Source organism: Caloenas nicobarica, chromosome 19 (assembly GCF_036013445.1).
Source record: "Caloenas nicobarica isolate bCalNic1 chromosome 19, bCalNic1.hap1, whole genome shotgun sequence".
Classification (NCBI taxonomy): Eukaryota; Metazoa; Chordata; class Aves; order Columbiformes; family Columbidae; genus Caloenas; species Caloenas nicobarica.
In genome coordinates this window covers 7,337,748-7,355,971 of record NC_088263.1, presented here as the reverse complement: position 1 = coordinate 7,355,971, position 18,224 = coordinate 7,337,748, and the positions used below count along the sequence as shown (strand labels likewise).

Genomic DNA, 18,224 nt, shown 5'->3' with positions numbered 1-18,224 from the left:
TAGGACACTGTTCTAACAGCTCCTCTGGTCCTCTTCAAAATTAACACGCTTATTTTGGCAAGCACCAGGTGAGGGGAAGGGAGATGGGGAGAGGTTGATAACACTAAGAAAAGAGAAGAAAGATAGTTTTTCCATTTTGTTTCTCCCAGATTTTTTATTTTTTGGCCCTTTGACCACCACCTGCACATCATTCCCCAGCATTCGACTTGCAAAACAGACAAGTTTAAGAGGGGGAGCTAAAAAGCTTCTCCTTTCCCTTTCTTTCCCTTTCTACCTGCATGCGTCTTTCCAGACATCAGCTCTTGTCTCCCTGATTTCCATATAAAGTACTATTAAGTTACTACATCCAGGAACTGGGGGACATGAGTCATAAGAGGACAGAAAAAAAGAACAAGTTGCCTATTTATCAGTGCTTCAAGCTCAATATAATGCAGCTGCAACAGTGCTGGAAGTCACCTGCACTAGACAGAAACACAGCCAACAGCTTCTCACCCACAGTCCAGCCTTTCTCCACTCCTCCAGTATCTCCATATCAGATGACAGATACCTGTACATCAGAATGTTACCTTACCTTTTGCTTTTTATCAGTGTCCCGTTCTGCTGGCTCTCGTATCTGGAGGCTGCTCCTACCCCAGTCCTGACAGACTGCTCCGCAAACCCTGCTGGCTCAGCCTTGCGGCTCTGCCTGTCAACAAGCGGCCTTTGACTCGAGAAACTCCTCTTCGCCAGCTCCCTCTTCTCTCCCAAGCTCCCGAGCCCACCCTCCAGCTGCCCTTCGCTCTCCGAAACTCCGTCTCGCCTCTCCCGCCGCTCGCTGAAGTCGCTGCTCTCAGATGCAGTCTCCCACTCCTCGTTGGCATGGTCTGAGGAGTTCTGGTAGGACAGCTCAGGAGAGCGTCTGCCCGAGATGCTGCTCTTCTCCGTTGTGGTCAGCCTGGGTCTTCCAGGCCACTGGCCGGGCAGCAGGTTGGGGCCTCCTTCCTCAGGGTTCCACTGGCCGACTGATTCCCGCTCTTGTCTGAGGCGTCTGAACCGTGGAGGTTTGTCCTGGCGAGGGGGACGTCGCCTCCTGAACGGCCTGTTCTCTATGTTCTCTTGATCTGCTGAGTAATCCTCCTGGAAAAAATGCCTTTTGTCATCCAGATGACTCTCATCAAAAACCCGGCTGGAGAAGGAATCCATGTGTTTGTAAGAATCCTGAATGTAGTCCCTGTCAGACTGCTGCCTGCTCCCAAAAGCGTCCGATGGAGAGGTGTGGTTGTACTCCTGCCACCCTGCTCCTCCGCTCCTGCCTTGCCACTGGGTGGGCTCCTTCCCCATGAAACCCCTTCGCCCATAGCCAGAGTTGCTCAGTCTTGGTGGCAGCGATCTCCCAAAAGCTCTTGGAGCCCTCATCTTAGGATCCAGACTGGTGTGATCATCTGAATAGATTTTGTTGGACCTCCAAGACTCTTTGAAGTCTCCCTTTTTCAAATCGCTGTCCTCCCTGTCCAGCACAGAGCCTTCATTGCTGTTTTCCAAGCCCCTCTGCCGGCGACGTTTGGGGAGCTCCTCGTATTCTGACCCTTCACTGTGCGTTTCACTTGCGATTCGGCGCCTCGGCTTGCCTCTGGGGAAGTCCTCTGGCTGGTTGAACTCCCGAAGCCCTCGCCCTCGGCTGCTCCGCTGGTTGTTATAGACTCCCCGGCTGCCCACAACAGTGCCTCGGCCTCTGAAAGTGAACTCTCTGAAGCCTCTGCCTCGCCCACGCCCTTGACCTCTCCCACCAAAGGCTTGTTCCTCGTCAATGAAGATCCAGTTGTTCCTTTTCGTGGGAGGTAGATCACCGGACTCTCTGGATACTTTGTTCTCCCAGGTTCTTTCTGGCTTTTCTTCCTCCTCCTCCTCTTCCCCTTGAGATTTCTCAGCCTCTCGGGCAAGGCTGGCTTGGGAAGAACCTTTGTCATCCAGCAGATAGCGTGTGGAATTCAGTAAGGCTGCAGAATCATCTGACTCATCTTCTACTTTCTGAACAGCCGCCTTCTCCTTCTGTGGGCGCAAAGTGTCCTCTCCTTCCAGTTTAACCTTCTCCATCTCCTTCTCCTTCTCTTCCACCTTGAGGGCTTTCAGGACTGGTTTTTTAATCGGGCCTGATCGCCGTGTCCTCCCCATTTGCTCCTGGTGCTGACCGCTGGTGTTCCGGTTCTCAGGAGCCCACTCTGCTGTCTCCTCAGTGGGCTGTTTGGTATTAGCTCCGTCTTTCTTCCACGGGTCAGCATTGAAGGACTGCTCACCCCTGGGCACCTCTTCAGCAACCTCCGCTGCAGTTTCTGTGGGTTTCTGATGGTGGCTGATATCCCAACTGTTATATTCAGGCTTCTTTTCCGCTTGGATAAAATCAGGCTCCAGGGGCGAACACCTCAAGTTTGCAGGGCGGCTGCCAGACGAACAGGTTTCCTGCGCAGTCTCCTGATGCTGAAACAAGAGATCTTGGCCTATCCTCTGAGAAGACAGGCAGCTGTCAAAGTCTGTTTGGGCCTTCTTGTCAAAAGCATTCAAGTACTCCTCCCCTCTCTCCTCAAAGAGATCTCTCTGCGTGCTCAGACTCTCTGGTCTTCCAGGAGAAGCAGGGTAACTGTCATTCCTGAGAAGGAGACAAACAAACAAAAGAAAGTCAGCTAATGCAGAGCACAGCACATCTCCAAGGGCCCAGGCTGGGCACAAGAGATGGAAACAAATAAATTGGGGTTTGCTCTAAATCATGAGGCAATGAGCCTATAAATACCTGAAGGCTGGGCAGATCTGCTCTGGCCCCAGGTTGTACTGCCTGGTTTCTCAAATCAATGGATGACAAATGAAAGCAATTCCTATGATGGGCAGCAAACTTAAGAAATAAAGGGATATTCAGCCTCCAACATACATGGAGATCTGAAAACAAGGAATTGGTTTCAGAAAGCCCCAAAGAACTAGGAGACAAACCACAAAGTCTCAGAAATTTGACTCATTGTTTTCTGTACCCACCCATGTGGGTGACAAGTGCCTCTCTCCTACTGAACAGGTATCAGATAGAAAAACACTGAATAGCTCAGTCCATAAGCACCTCCATGGCATGAACACTCAATAGTGTAAGGGTGCTACAAGGTCAGTACCTTGCCCTGTTCAGAGATAGCTTTTGGGTCAACTCTATATCTGTTTTTCAACAGGAGATGACTTAGGGCGGCACCTCCCACCACAGCAGGCACGAGGACAGTGGAGCTCTGCACTCACCTGGCATGCAGCCCCTCCACGGTCATGTTGTCAGCCTGTTTTTGATGTGACAGGGAGTACCCTTTGCTCTGCAGAGACGTGTAGCTCTCCTGGCCCCACACCGGCACAGGATCCAAGGGAGAAGTTTTCCTTTCCACCTGCCCTGCCTGACAGTTCTGATCTTCAGACCGACAGCTGCTCCCACTGATGGAGTCCTGCTGAATCATGGGCTTCATAATTCCTGGTCACGACAAAGTTCATACCATTAACACTAGGATCTCACAGCCAAGAAGAATTAACGATTTACAGCTAATGTGACTCCCCTTCCTTCCAGGGCAGCAGGTGACTGCAGCTATGGAAACCTTTCTGATAGATGGGAGGACTGTGCTTGGGAAACACACAGCTGGGATATACACCTGGAGTGACACAGAAGGTGACACGGCTTGAAGAGCCCAGCCTGCACAGAACACCGCGCACCATCACTGGCGTGGAAGCAATCACATGTGTGAAAACAAACCACAAACTCAAGAGAACAATTTCTACATCCTGATGTTTATATTCACACCACTGAGGATCAGTAACAAGGTGTTAGAAGCATACAGCTCAGGAAGAGATTAAAGATTTCACATGATTAGACTGTTAAGCATCTATTAAGATTTCACATGATTAGAGTGACTCCCAAACAGACCCGTCTCCTCCAAGGGGCACGATCTGCTTTTACACCCACTAAGGCTCTAAAACTATTAAGGAAGATCTGCCATGGGATGGACAGGCATCCTACAAATCCAGAAAAAGAGCTTCCAAAGTCTTAGGTCTGAGAAACAGTTGCAGTGACCTTCCAGATATGGACCAACACAACCACCACGATAAACTGAAACAATAAAAACACCTTACCTGAAGGGTGAAGGGCTGAAGGGTAGAAATCCACAGGGGTGCGACTCTGGGCCATGCGAGGGTCCATATAGGAGGGCATCATCATCCAGCGAGGATCGAAGCCAAGCATCTGAGGATGTGGAGGGTAGAAGGTCCGTTGGGGATGGGAGTGGGATGGGGGAGGATAGACCTGCTGCTGTTGCCAGTGCTGCATCTTGTACAGCTGCTCCTGCAGGGAAGAGGACAGGCTGTTTGACAAAGATGGTCATGGTGTAGGAATCACACTCAGGAACCAGCCAGCCAAAGGGAAACACATTCCGTGTATTAAAGGTTCAAAACCAGATCAGATGGGAAGGTAGAGCAGATAAGGGCAATTTACTACCAACTGGGAACATGGCAGTTGTTATTCTTGAAATACCCAGAAAAAACAGAATATGTTGCAGCTTCAAGATGCACTTTCTCAACACTTTGATGAGCTGCAGGACAGCTTCCCATCAAACACAATTTCCTAATTGCAACGAAATACTTTAGAAGATGTTGCTCTTTGGAGGAAATGCAACTATACGTTATTTAGTGTTAGCCAATGGATTAGATAAGAACACCCTGAACTCAATTAGGAGAGCTATTAATATTTTAAAGTATTTCCTGTGCATGCTCCAGAGATGGGCTGACACCTTCGGGTCATTTCCCATCTCCCACACGGCCAGTTCACCTTCCTTTAGCTGAGTACTGTCATGATGTTAATCTGATTTGACATTTAACTTTTGCTAAAGGTCCAAGAGCCACCTATATTTGAAGGCAGTTTTGTGTACCAAAGCAAACTTTCAAAAGGTAAACAGCTCCAATTAACATGAAATAAGTCTATTTACCTGTCAAACTTTCCACCATCTTTTCTTACTAAGCTTATAAACACTGTCAGTGTCTGACACTGTTGTAAAAAGAGGCAGTCCTCTGCAGAGCAAGATACCCTTAAATCTGAACCTGACACACCATTACAGCAAGACAGAAACTCAGATAAACGCAAAGATTATATCCAAGTTAGCTAGTTCTCCACTACCTCAGAGAAAATATTGCATTAATGATACAAACACTATTTTTTATTTTGTTCTTTTCGTGGAACCATTGCTACCAAAGCAGCAACACAAGCCAGCTAAAATACAAACTGCCTCATACATATTAACGAAACAGAGGATAAAAGAAAATGAAAATTTCATATTCTTCCAGTAGCAATGACCTGTGGTATCATTAGCATGACAGCAAAGACATCCAATTATTTTTAGTTTAAGAGCACCTCTTTTAAAGAGTAACATTAGCCATGTTTGCTGCCGTACATTTGAATCATGAAAATGTCAACTGCCCAGTAACAAGCACAGAGGAACATCCATTAAAGAGCAATTACTGAGTTTCCAAGCAAAAGCCAAATGTGAGCTCTTCACTGAGGTTTGCAGCAGCATTGATTATATCGCATTTCAAGTGGTTATTCTATGAAGAATGGAAATTAACTTTGCATTATCTCAAGCCTGAATATTCTGTCCCTCGGTCTGACTCTGCTGCCCTAAAGAGGCTCACCGTGTCTGGAAGAAGAGCTGAACTCCCATTTATCACCTCCCAGCCTAAAGATGTTTGTTAGTTCACGCTGATGGTGTTTGAGAACCAAGCAAACACAACAGTTTGGTGGGGTCCAAAGGAAGAGGGGTGGGAGTGTCACACCTATTACCTGCTGCTGTTGCTGCTGCTGCCTCTGGAACCGTGGGGGAAGTGATTTCTGGTATTTGTTGAATTCCTGTGCTGGGGACGGAGCTTCTCTGAGCTCCTCCTCACTGCTGCTTTGGGCTGCTGCTGCTGGGGCAGGAGTCTCCTCTTCCAGATAGCCACCAGAGACATCCTGGCTGTGAAACTCAGGGGTCGCTGCAGAGAAGAAAATAGGTCTTGATGAGCCCAGCTCGTGACAGGACTTGTGTGTGCACCACGACACAACATACATGGGTGTGGGCACATCCTGACTGCGTTACGCGGTTGGGTTCTATTATAATAATATACACCACCTCACACACAATCCCTCTGATTTGCCTTGACAGCTCTAGAGAGCTTTGTCCATCTTGTTTTAGTGATAAATTCCAAGATCCTCCTCTGCCAGTCTTCTGCTTAAGCACCAGGGAAAAAAGTTCATTTCCCCTGTTACTCCTTAAATCTGCCAGCACTTACTGATAACCCATTTTTCTGATCCATGGCCCATGAGCACCTTCTTAATACCATCATCCAATCATGATAAGATCAAGAAGCCCATTCCAACAAGGTCTCTGCTAGCACAGCTAACTGAGCACACATAGAGGCAACCACAGAAGTTTGCATTTGGTTTAACAGGATTTTTTTTTTTTTTTAAATGAACCTTCATGGTCAATCCAAAATACTCTGCAGAATACATGAAGGAGCTGATCTCTCTGAAGTACCCTCTGAACACTCCCTTCCAGGAATGCCTCCACGCTTCAGGTAAGAAATGAGCACAATAGCAAAAAAGCAGTTTGCACAAGGTGAGGTGAACAATGTTTCTGTACCTTTACGGAAAGCATGACCGTTCTCTTGCACGGCATTTTTCTCTGTGCTTGGGGGTCGCAGGTCTTCATTCTCGGTGTGTTTCTGGGTCTCCCCACTCTTCTGAGCCAGTTTGCATTTCTGATCAAGTTGCTTCAGCTTTGCAGCACAGGCTGCCAGACGCTCCTCCCTGGCTCGCCGCTCCTCCTCCTCCCGCCGCTTCCTGGCTCTCTCAACAGCCTCTGAGATCTCAGAGTGCACAAACTTCTGTCTCAGTGGCACCTTTTCTTCTTTATCCTCGAGGGACTGCTGTCTGAGAACATTTCCTACTGTGGGCTTCTGTCAAAGGAAAAACATTCCTCAATAAGTATGGCCCAAACATCTCCTATATCTTGAGCTTTGTGCTCCACACTGAGAAAATCTCCTGACTTGCTCCCTTCTATCCTCACACACACAAATTCCCCTTTTGGCAGGGAGTTATTGCTATGTGGTTCAATAGCTTCATTTTCTCACTGCCTGACAACCCCACTGCTCTGGACCAGCTTCAATTTCTTTTCTCTAGTGGGAGTGCTATGCAGATGGATTTCCCTCCAGCTGGATATAAACAAAGAATTGAGAAATTCATCAGCATGCTGTTTTCAATAAGATGTCAAACTGGCCCCTTAAGGACAGCGATGCGCCACATCTAGCAGCACAAGCCCATTCACATGAGTTCGACCTACCTGGTGTTCAGACGCAGAGCTCCAGCCATTCAGCTTCCTCGGAGGCTGCTGTGAATCCTGCACTTTTCGGACTGAGCGGGACGAGCCAGCTGAGTCTCCCCAGTTCTTTCCTTCCTCCAAGGTGTGTTTGACATCTGCACTGTCTGCAGAGCTCAGGGACAACTGTCGCTGCCTCCTGGGATCCCAGCTGTTCCTGTCATATAAACAGCTTTGCTATTACATTTGCTACTTGCCTCAATAAGCACTTGCAATCTTATCAAGTAGCACAGGCAACTGACTAGCAGAAAAGAAAGATCAAAAAAATGCCACCAGAACAAGCAATGTGCTTTTCCTCCTAAGGTGCACAAGGATTAACACCACTGTTGTGCAGCAGGATAAAGGTGGGACACAGAAAGGAGAATAAAAAGCCTGGTATCCTGGCACTCAGTTTCAAGAGCCATGCACATCCTTGAGGCTCACTCAAACTATGGCTAGTGGAACCAACCAAGTCACAGTATGAATCTGGGGGATCAAGCCTCAACATTCAGAACAAGTTTTAAAAATATCATGGTGGTGTTTACTTTTACTGAAACTACTATAGGTGTGAATACGGCCACTTCTTACCTCTTCTGTCGTCCATCTTTAACAGTTTCTTCCTCTTCCTCATCTTCACTAAACTTTAGTTTCTCAGAGTAATCCACTTCATCATGAATGCCTACAAAGGCAGGATTGGAGAAGAGATATATGAGAGAAAAGAAACAGGTCTCTTGTCCTGATAAAGCTTATGCCCTCTCTGGCACTAAACCTAAGAACGCTCAGGCCTGATATAAACTACTTGGAAAGCTGAATGTCTACCACAGGTACTGAAAACGTGAGCAGAGTGGACCCAGAGTGCTGAACAGCTGGGCTGGTCGCAGAAGAGGAGCGGCAAGCAGTCTGGGAACAGGGGCAGCAAATGAGGAGACAGCCACCAAGCTAGACTGTGTTTAAGTGGACACCGAACGCCATGACTGAAAATGTGGGATTAATGTTTCTTCCCAGCTATCCTCCTGCTGTTTGGTGTTATCAGCTTTTAGGAGTCTTCAGATCCAGTTCCTTGAGCAGAGTGTGATGGAAGGATCGGAAGGATCCATTGTGTCATCATTTACACCAACAGCAATTTCACAGCTACGCAGACCCCTCTTTGCTTCCCTTCCTCCCTTCCATGGCACTGAAACAGAGCCACCAGAATATCCTGGCGACTTCATGCTTCAGGATGGAGTAACTACTTTGATTCACCTCTTAATTTGTTGCCTGAAACCAGAGAATAGAAGCACTTTACCTGCCCATCCGTCATCCGCATCCGTGTCTAGTTCATCCAGCCCCTTTAGGTTCTCTGCATTGATAATGGTGGGCCGAGGGACTCTCTCCATTTGCTGCCGAACTGGACGCGTTGGGCGAGACAGGCCGAGTCTGTTGTCTTTGCTACAGGGAAATGCAAAGAAATGGTTAGAAACAGCAAAGAAAAGAGTGCAGAGCTGAGTTTGTAACAGTCAATCAGGCTTTTACTACGTTGCATGTTGTCGCGTGCTGTTCACCCACGCAACTGGATCCTTTGCCCAAATTCTTGCATGGTTTAAGGTTCATGTCACACCCTGAACCTGCCTTTTAAGTAGGACAGTCACAGCAGCCTTACCTGTCCTGGTCATTCATCTGGTATTGTCTGAAGGGTAAGCGGGGCTCCAGGCGAAGCTGAGGAAGGGGGAAAGACCCTCGGTCCAGCGATGCAGGGGTCTCAGATGGCTGTTGCGGACACATCTAGAACAAGGCAAAGCAGAACAGTCTTTTTTCTCCTTGCCACAGGAAGGCTTACCCAGATTAGGTTACAACACAAGCATGGTAGTTGCATCTGCACAAAGGGAAAACAAACATTTCACGTCTGGCTGCCTAACAGGCCACGTGCTAATGGTTCCCCTCTCCAGCTCTAGAGGGAAAGCAGCAACTTCTCCTTGGGCGGAGCAGGACTGCGCTGCACTATTCTAGCACACAAGTGTAAATGTACAATAGGGGAAACTAAAAACAGATCAAGAGAAAGATCCCTGAGCAAGCCCTGGGAACCAACTACGAGTCCAGAAAACATATCTCAACTGACTTCTTCAACCCACACACACATTAAAGAGGCAAGGACATGAAAGAGCTGTGGGGAAAGGACAACTTACAAAAGCAGGCAGCATGTCATGGTATGTAGGTGGTTGGTAGACATTTCCCATGAACTGCGAAGCCCCTTTGCGGACAGGCTGAGCTGGGCGGAGAGACGGCTCCTTCGGATCGCTGGCGCTCGCTGAGGAGGGGGCTCCGTCTCCGGTGCTAGAGGTCTTGCTGCCCAGCTCAGCAGGGGAGGCGGTCAGAGATGTGGCAGAGGTTATGTTCCTCCCACCGCCCTCCCTCCAACTCGTGACATCTGGAAAGGAGGTAAGAATTATGTTAACATTTGAAAATGCAGACGGTCGCTCTGCCAAAAAGTCTCAAAACACTCTGGTCAAGCCCCAATTACATTGAGCATGTAGAAAAACATCAGGGATCAAGGAAAGTTTCCAAATGCATTTATCTTCCTAAGAGACCAGCAGCATCAGCCATTACTAAGTAATCGCCACACCAGTGGAGTCCTTATTTGTCAATAAGCCTAAATTCCAAGCCATTCTGCTCCCCATCTCCACGGTCCTTACCCTGCAGAATTAAGCCCAATTGGATCATTTACAAACACTCAAAGAGAAGTCACATTACGCCACCCACTCATTTCACTTGTGACCCTCCCTTAGCCCAGGGGGAAGTGGTCTGCTTTGCAACATCACACAGCAATTTTTATGAAACTATGTAGTAGATGACAGTCCATACTTGGCTGTCTGGACCACAAAACTCAGGCAGCGAACATCAACCAGCACTACATGTAAACCTGTGGTTGTTTGCTAAGCAGTTTGACGCATGTGAGTTCAAAAAGGTAGAAGGAAATGTAGGGATGGAATATCTGATACTAGTGTGAACTGGCATTCCCCTGCCCAAAGTACGGTCTATGGGGTTATGAGCTGGGATAAGGCAGAAAGACACAATATTCACTTACTCTGGGGGCGGAGGCTTGGTCCTGGCCCATACGACGGATCTAAGGCGCCCTTTTCTTTGCCAACCTTGTCCTGCTCGCCAGCTGCTTTCAGCGTCGGAAATTCCTCGGGAGAGAAGGATAACAGTCGGCTTGAGGCCCTTGAACCTGTCAGACAAATAAGTGTGGGACTCAGAGAAGATCTCTCCACTCTTTCAATTCCCTCATGAGATCAGCCTGGAAATGTCTTTTCTGGGAGCCTACACCTCCAGCGTATTTACACCCGAATTACTATCGTAGCAGCACCTCAGCTCACATCCAAAACACTCTCAGACACCGTCACCAACACCACATGTCCTCACCCAGGACTCCCACACTCTTAACTTGGAATCTTCATTTAAATTCTCACGTTCAAGGAAGTCAGAGTGAACTCTCTCAGCTTCTGACTATTTTTGTAAAGACTGAGGCAGAGATATAAATTCTGCAAGATCACTTATAGACGATACCCTGTTATCAAGCATTTGACATTTCTATTCAGACTATTTCTGCTTAGATCTCACTCTCGGGAAGTCTATTGTTAAGATTTCTGACAATATACTCAATGAAAGACCACAGATAACGACCAAGTGCTATATGCTATATATAACCCACTCTCCTCCCCACTGCAGCATTTTTAAGATGCAGATCACTGGCCAGATAAGGCCAGGTTCATTTCTTGTCACTGGCAAATTGTCTTGCCGAGTCATCAGCCACGCTAGAATGACAGCTTTCTGTCCCTTCTAAAGATCTGCCAGTGACTGGAAAACAAAACAGCAATTCTCCTGAATCTGTTGGCAAGATAACACTGAACAAAAGGAGATTGTCAGCATTATTGCACTAGTAGACATTTAAAAAAAAAAAAATTCTTTGAGAATTCTTTCTTAGTGTTACTTGGCTAATGCTCTTTTTAAAAAAGGCATTTCAGAATTATCATGTCAGAAGCATCAGCACTGAGTAAGGAGGATCCAACAAAAGAGTCCCATCTATCTTTATCCTTCCTTTACTGAAGAGTGACGAAGGATTGGCTTCAAGTCATTTTCACTTTCTGGAACTTGCACACTGCACAAGACCTCTCATCTGATTTCCAGGTAAGACACTGCAACTGTCTCAATTCTTTCAAATCTCTGCAATTTCACTCAACATCTGGATGGTTCCAGGTCTGTTCACATTAGAACAGTGGAACCGAGCTGTTCTCACTACAGTTTTAATGGTATTAATAGTACTCAGTGCAGCTGGAAGTCATCTCCTGTGTGGAAATGGATGCATCTGAAGACAACTAAACTCCCAATTTATGTTAACACTGCTCCAGGATCCTCAGTCAAGCAGAAGTCATTAGTGGCACAGTTACTCAGGGAGACTTAATAGAAAGGCCTCAGCCAAGGTGTAAGCAAGTGCATCCTGCAACAGCTCCAATGCCATTTCCACCCACAGCCTCACTTTTGACCACCTAATTCGGTGAAGCTCTCCATGCTACCAGCCATGGAGATGCCTATGTTTCCAGTCTCCGATGTGCCCTCTTCTCCCAATCCCTGCCCCCTCTTCCATCCTGTTTTCTGCACCTTTACTGCACGCTGCTCTGCTCCGGGCTGATGGAAGATGCTCATGAAGGGGCAAAAGTTTCCCTTCTCCTTCAAAACGTTCACTTCCCAGAACTCCCAAGTGTATGAACCATTCTGGTTTCAGATGGTGATGGGACACATTCTGTTCAAGCTGTGTCTTGCACTGGCAGATCAGAATAGATGCAGTTGCATCATTCCAGACAAAACACTACACGGATTGAAAAAAAGACTCATATGGCCTCAGTACACTGTAACCAAGACAGATGTGTCCCATTCCGCACCAGTCTAGACAGGGAGGGCAGGAAGAAATAGAACCCACCCCATCTCATGCCTGTCTGGGAGAACCAGGCACATATCCAGCTCCATTTCTGTTCATCATACTCACCACCTTCTTGTCCTGCTGGCTTTCCATTCAGCTGTGCCCATGACTTTGGTCCACCTGGCACTGAATTTGTACTCTGAAAAACAAACAAAAACACACCCCCCACCGAAATGCCCACAGATCAGTGAGGTCTCATGACTACTTCTGATTTCCTGGCTGGCACCTGCTACGGTTCAGACCTCTAGATCACCCAGATGTCACTGGATACCACAGGTCTCCCCAGATTCTTCTTGGGGCTCAAGTCAGCTGCTCACTACTCCTGTGAACAATGACGCTACAGCAAAAATCCTCCTCTCTGCCATGCCTCTCATCTCTCTTTTGCCCATCTTCAGCTATTTCCTCAACTATTTCCTCAAATTTCTTGCTTTCCTCTTTCTAATCAAGCTTTCCCGTCCTTCTGTTGCGTTTTCCCAAATGGTCCCTCTTAATCTTCTAGATTTGTTCCATGCTACACCTCAGCTTGAAGGCCACTCTGCTTTCTCATGCATTAACCACTCTTCTCCTTTTCAAAACATCTCCTGTCCTGGCTTCCATGAACCTCAAAGGCTGGGACTTTTTTTTAAACTAAAAGTATGAAACCTGCAGCAGAGAGGGGTCAGGTCCCTGCACTGTCTGGGGAAGCTTTCCTACTCGCTGGTAGCTTTTTCAGGTCCTGACACTGGCTACTTCTCCCACACGAGCAGATCTCTTGTTATCAAGTCTCATCAGGCTGGAAGCAAGAGCTGGATCTGTTGTCACTAAGCGACACTTGAATAGTTTACAAGTGGTAACCAGCCATCCCACATTCCAGTCATTCTTTCTGGATTGAAGCTACACTTTCTGCACACACTTGAAAAGTACAGAGGTAACACACACAGAATTATACTCTAATGGCAGCACAAGATTCCTGGGACACAGTAACTTGGAGTCACAGTTACTGGGGCACAGTAACTTGAGGTCAAGACAGTCAATTCTGCAAGAATTGATTATACAGGAGCTGTTCTGTAAATTGCAGTCTGCTGCTACTTGTGCAAGGCAACACAGACAATTAAAGAAAACCCTCGAGCTGTCTGAGGACAGGGGAAGGAGGGTGGCAATCACAGAGACTGCTTGTGCCTACCTCCTGACTGATTGACTGTGTCGGCTTCTGTAAATTGGAGACAGATTTCTGCAAACCCTGCTGCGGCAGCGACTCCTGCAGCTGTGCAGCCGTCACACTGGAACTGAAAAGAGACAGCAGGGGTGAGATCAAAGGGGAAGGCAGGCAAGACAAGACAAATAACTCTGGCAATACAGCAGTTGCTAAAGGATCAGGCTAACATTGGCTTTACACTGGCACAGGCAGAGATCATTATAAGATCCAACACACAGAGCAGAGTACAAATGCTGCTGCTTGCCCAACAAAACTTAGCAAAAAGGAGTTCTGCCTACCTCTTTTGGTCGGGCTGATCCTGCTTGTTTGCCCATCCTGTACCGTCCTTGGGTACTATAATGATGTTGGGGTCGTTTCCTTTGTTCTCAGATTTCAGGCTAGGCAAGTTTGCAGGAGGTGGCATGCGCCGGGCAGCAGCAACTTTCCCGAGACTCTGTAAGCCATGTCTAGGAATAACTAGTGAGAAAGGAACAAGGGCAGGTCACAGAGGGCTGTATCTGCTGGATAAGTAACCTGAATTAGCATCCTGGGGCTGGATGGAGTTCCAACCCAACTGTACACAAGCAGCACCACTACGGCTATGCCAACATACAGGTCATTTCCCAGGGGACCATGGCGAAACAGCCGTCTGTTCTAGTAGCTGGCTGCCTCCTACAACAGCCGAGAGAGAGAAAATATTCTCCTGAACAGAAAATGCCCACAGAGTCTTCTAGCTACCTGTGCAGATACTCTTTCATTTCACCAAGGAGAGCCAGCACTAATAGCCCTTTCACAGCTTGGGGAAATGGCCATCCAAGTCCAGCTCTTGGCAGACAGACTGGTAACCTAACCCAGGAGTCCCAAGGTCTAGATTTTCCAAGTCTACCCACCAGCTCACAGTTATTAAGAAGGTATTTTAGTTTCTTTGGTTTTCTACTCCCACATCAAATCCAGAGCCAGTCCAGGCAATGTTTTGGTTTGGTTGGTTTTTTGGGGTTTGTTTTTTTTTTTTTGACCCACCATCTACTTTTGACCACATCTCTCCTGCAAAACCAATTCAGGTTCTTCCCCAGAAGCCTTCAAGTCCTTGACTCTCACCTCACACAAGGTCTGACCAGCTTAAAGCACTTCAGATTAATGGCCCCATATAGGTATAGGCTAAGGCCCTGGTTAGGCTTTCACTCAAGTTTGCAACCTGACCACTTTGCAGCAAGGACACAGGCTGAACACAAGGGCCCAGCTGTTTTGCTATAATTCCTCCATGTCTCTACAATAACAGCAGCACAAAGAACTGCAGACATTTTCTTTGAAGTCCTAATGAAACACCAGCACAAACAGCTCGGCAACCCAGCTGCTTCCCACTGGGCAGCCTACACCAGGGCCAACGGCCTCAATTAGCTCTGCAACGCTCATGGAAGACCCCAAAAGGAGCTTTCTGAAGGCATTTCTTACCTGTAGTTCTGATAGCTTCTATTGACTTTCCTTTATACTTATCAAACAGGCTGAGAGTCGAGTACTTGCTTTTCCCATCCTTTCCCTTGGTTATTTGCCCCAAACGATCGGACATTGCGATGAAATGTCATCTAGTAAGGAAATTTCTCTGCGCCGCTCCCGATCTGCCTTTTAATGAAAGAGAACCAGGGAAATGCCATCAAACAGATTATTCAGCCACAGACAAGTAAAAAGTAAAACATGCACAACTGCTAGAACTGCAGATATTCAGTGAGCAGACACACGAAGTTACAAGGTTTTAATTCCCTCCTCTTTAGTCACAAGATGCTTGTGGGATTTAAGATTCATAAACTGAATGAAAAGAACGGCAGAAACACACTTCTCAGAGCAGCATTTGTTTTCTGCCACTCCAGTGCTGAAAGAGGTGAGTTTCCTGAAGTATGAGAATACAAGAGAGAGCGGTCACCACAGTCCTTGCTTTAAAAGAATAAGTCTAACAATAATAGCTATGCACAAGACTTCCTAAACACAAATGACAGAAAAGCACTGTATCTTATGCCACACTGGAATTTATCATTGGTTTTCCCACTGAAGCACTGGTACCTGGGCTTGTAATGTTTAGAATTGTGGTTCCACACTGGCCACAGTTAATGACTCATACCAGCAATTAATGCTTTGAAAGCATCACCTGAAGGCAGAGTTATTTCTTCAAATTCCCTTTTCCCATCTGCTGGTCATGAGAGAGACTGAAGGAGTCCAAAAAAACTGCTCAAATGAAACAGGTTCAGAGTCTTAAGCCTGTGGGTTCAGCAGTTCTGCTATGAATACTGAAAACGCTTTATAAAAAAAGATTACATTTCTGTGTTGCTGGCACCTTCACCACCATTTTTAGCTATAAACATGCTTTTCACAATGCATGTGGTTTGTTCGTTTTTCATTCTGATCTTTGCTGGCACAACATGCTGTGATTAACACCCTCCATGCAGGCAGTCTCTACTTTTTGGCTCTTGGAGCCTATGATAGAGCTGAAATATGGGGAATGCACACACTGTAGGTCAACTTTTCTGTCAGAAAAGAAACTTTGCTTACTTTCAATAGACATTTCTTTCATTTTTTAAAGCATAATTCTCTGTTCTAAACTTTCTCAAATCTGGAAGCTTAACCTAACCTTTTCACATGTAATTTAAATTTCCAGATTTCTTGTTGTAAAGTCTTGTTGTAAAGTCTTCAAGTCTAAAACTGCTGGCAGTTTTATTACACCATCTGCTAGGTCGCATCTTAGGGTTTTAACTCTGTTGGAGTAACAAAAGGCCATGTATCTCAAACCATCCCACCCTTCACCCTTTCTGAAACTCATCCAGCTGAAAGCACATTTCAAACAGTCAGAAATCCCTCTTTCTGAAAGAACTGCATCTGACCAGAGGCTACAACTTCCACCAGCAGCGCCTTATCAAACATGATGTCTAGGTAAGAGGGTTAATCCTTCACGTATTAGGTACCAAATAAAGCACAGACCACAAACATGTTGGACGCAGCCAGTTTGAGAACGTACTGCGATCTGCAACTAGTTGAGTTAAACCCATCTAAAGGCCGCTGCCAGGGGGCAAGTTTCTGCCCAACAAACCTGGCACCATGCAGTGCTCATTCTTGCATTGCAAAATTTAAATCGAGCCTGGCAGGAGCAAGCAGCGGTGTGTCAGGCAGCAAGCAGCGAGATCGGTGACTGAGGAAGAAAAGTATTTTCTGCCACTCAGCAAAGGCATCCCCAGGATGCTCAGGAAACCACCAGGCCCCGCAACAAGCCCCATGCAGCCACCTTTGCAGGACCACGACACGGGGTTTGCAGCACGAAGGTTGCGGAGGCAACAGGGCAGGCCGGCATTCTTGAGGCACCTTTTCCTGCAGAGCAGCAAACAGATCTTTGCTCAGATGGTCACGGTGCGCCAAAGAAAACAACAGCTCCTCCCTCACTTGCCCATTTGCACTGTATTTTATTAGCAGGACAGACATTAAAAGAGGGGAAAAAAAACCCCCACTGATTAGCACAGACTTGGCAGAGAAGTAGAAGCTGGATGGAGAACAACGACTCATTTGAGCTGGCAGAGCTGCGGGGAGCCCTGGACCAGAGCAAACAGCCCAGGGTGCTGCACACCAGCCTGCAGCTGTGCTGGCAAGAGTGCAGCCACCTGCTCCTACAGGTACATCGAGCCCCGCGGAGGCGGACCACGGCAATCCCGTACCTACCTCATGCACTCCCAAGCAATAAAACCCACTTTGATGTTTAGAAATCTCAAGACAAAATTAGTAGGCATTACGGAAAAAAACAAACAAACAAAAAACCCCACAACTACCACATGGGGTTCAGGAGTTAGCTGGTTAATAGAAAATCCCAAGTTCCTGAAAGCTGGCATGCAAACAGCATGAAGGGTGATGCTGCCAAAGAGAAACCGTGACAACCAGTTATGTAACCGGGTCTCAGCTGCCTCTTGATTACATCTCCTATCATTAAAAGGATGCGGGAGGAATAAACAACCACTTCAGAGTAGAGGAGGAGCTGGGGACACACTGGGATAAAGCCCCTTGTCAAACTTTCTGGGATAGCCACAACCACTGTTTGGAGAAGTGAGATTTACTTTGAACTCCCTTGACGCTTTGAAGCTGAAAAGGTAAAACACAGCTTTGTTTGTGCGTTATGTGTGTGCTCCAAAGGGGAAAACAAGCCCATAGAGAGGTGAGGCGCCTTCCACATGATCTCTGTGCACAGAGGCTGCAGAGGTGTTGAGCCCCATCGGACTAATTTCCCATCGCACCATCAAGCAAAGAATCCAGGCAGGGATCATCAAGGCCCTCCAATCTTGCAGAACAAAGCCATTTCTGATAAAAATCAAGTTCATAAAGAACCGACCTGCTAGCCTGCATGCTTATTATTAAGAGAGCTAGAACCAGAAGGCACATACTGATGCTGACAACTGAAAACCGACAGCCTTGGCAAAGCCTCTGCCCTGTGCCCAGGGTCCCTGTGTCTGACAGCTGACCCTGAAGAAAGCATCATCCCGTGTTACAGAGAAATGAAAAACATCAATCACCAGCATTTCTGCAAGGTTTCTCTCAGGGTTTATAAAGGTCTTTGGGTGAAGATTCACTATCCATTTTACCATGGAGCTTAGGTCTTCCCATTCCCAGCACCAGCAAGGTCCCCTGTAATATCCAGGGTCAGCACCAGAGCAAAAAATATCAGTAATCAGAAAATACTGCAGTATGACCAGTTACATTAGAG

At 47.0% G+C, this 18,224-nt stretch overlaps 1 protein-coding gene across 9 annotated transcripts in view; it reads right to left on the bottom strand.

Annotated features, from left to right (window-relative positions):
- PRRC2B (proline rich coiled-coil 2B) overlaps nt 1-18,224 on the bottom strand; it is a 45,525-nt gene that overhangs the window by 16,814 nt on the left and 10,487 nt on the right. For 6 of the 9 annotated variants that reach the window (XM_065648873.1, XM_065648864.1, XM_065648871.1 and 3 more), the window contains exons 2-16: nt 14,948-15,115; nt 13,795-13,972; nt 13,484-13,586; nt 12,388-12,460; nt 10,429-10,572; nt 9,530-9,771; nt 9,007-9,128; nt 8,653-8,795; nt 7,956-8,046; nt 7,353-7,545; nt 6,654-6,969; nt 5,816-6,006; nt 4,120-4,327; nt 3,247-3,466; nt 572-2,623 (exon numbers count right to left, since the gene is read on the bottom strand). In XM_065648873.1, the coding sequence (XP_065504945.1) occupies nt 572-2,623; nt 3,247-3,466; nt 4,120-4,327; nt 5,816-6,006; nt 6,654-6,969; nt 7,353-7,545; nt 7,956-8,046; nt 8,653-8,795; nt 9,007-9,128; nt 9,530-9,771; nt 10,429-10,572; nt 12,388-12,460; nt 13,484-13,586; nt 13,795-13,972; nt 14,948-15,062 (4,391 nt within the window). In that variant the 5' untranslated portion in view covers nt 15,063-15,115. Of the gene's footprint in view, nt 1-571; nt 2,624-3,246; nt 3,467-4,119; nt 4,328-5,815; nt 6,007-6,653; nt 6,970-7,352; nt 7,546-7,955; nt 8,047-8,652; nt 8,796-9,006; nt 9,129-9,529; nt 9,772-10,428; nt 10,573-12,387; nt 12,461-13,483; nt 13,587-13,794; nt 13,973-14,947; nt 15,116-16,763; nt 16,784-18,224 lie in introns of those variants that run through there. The other 3 variants (XM_065648866.1, XM_065648869.1, XM_065648868.1) reach the window with 2 other exon arrangements.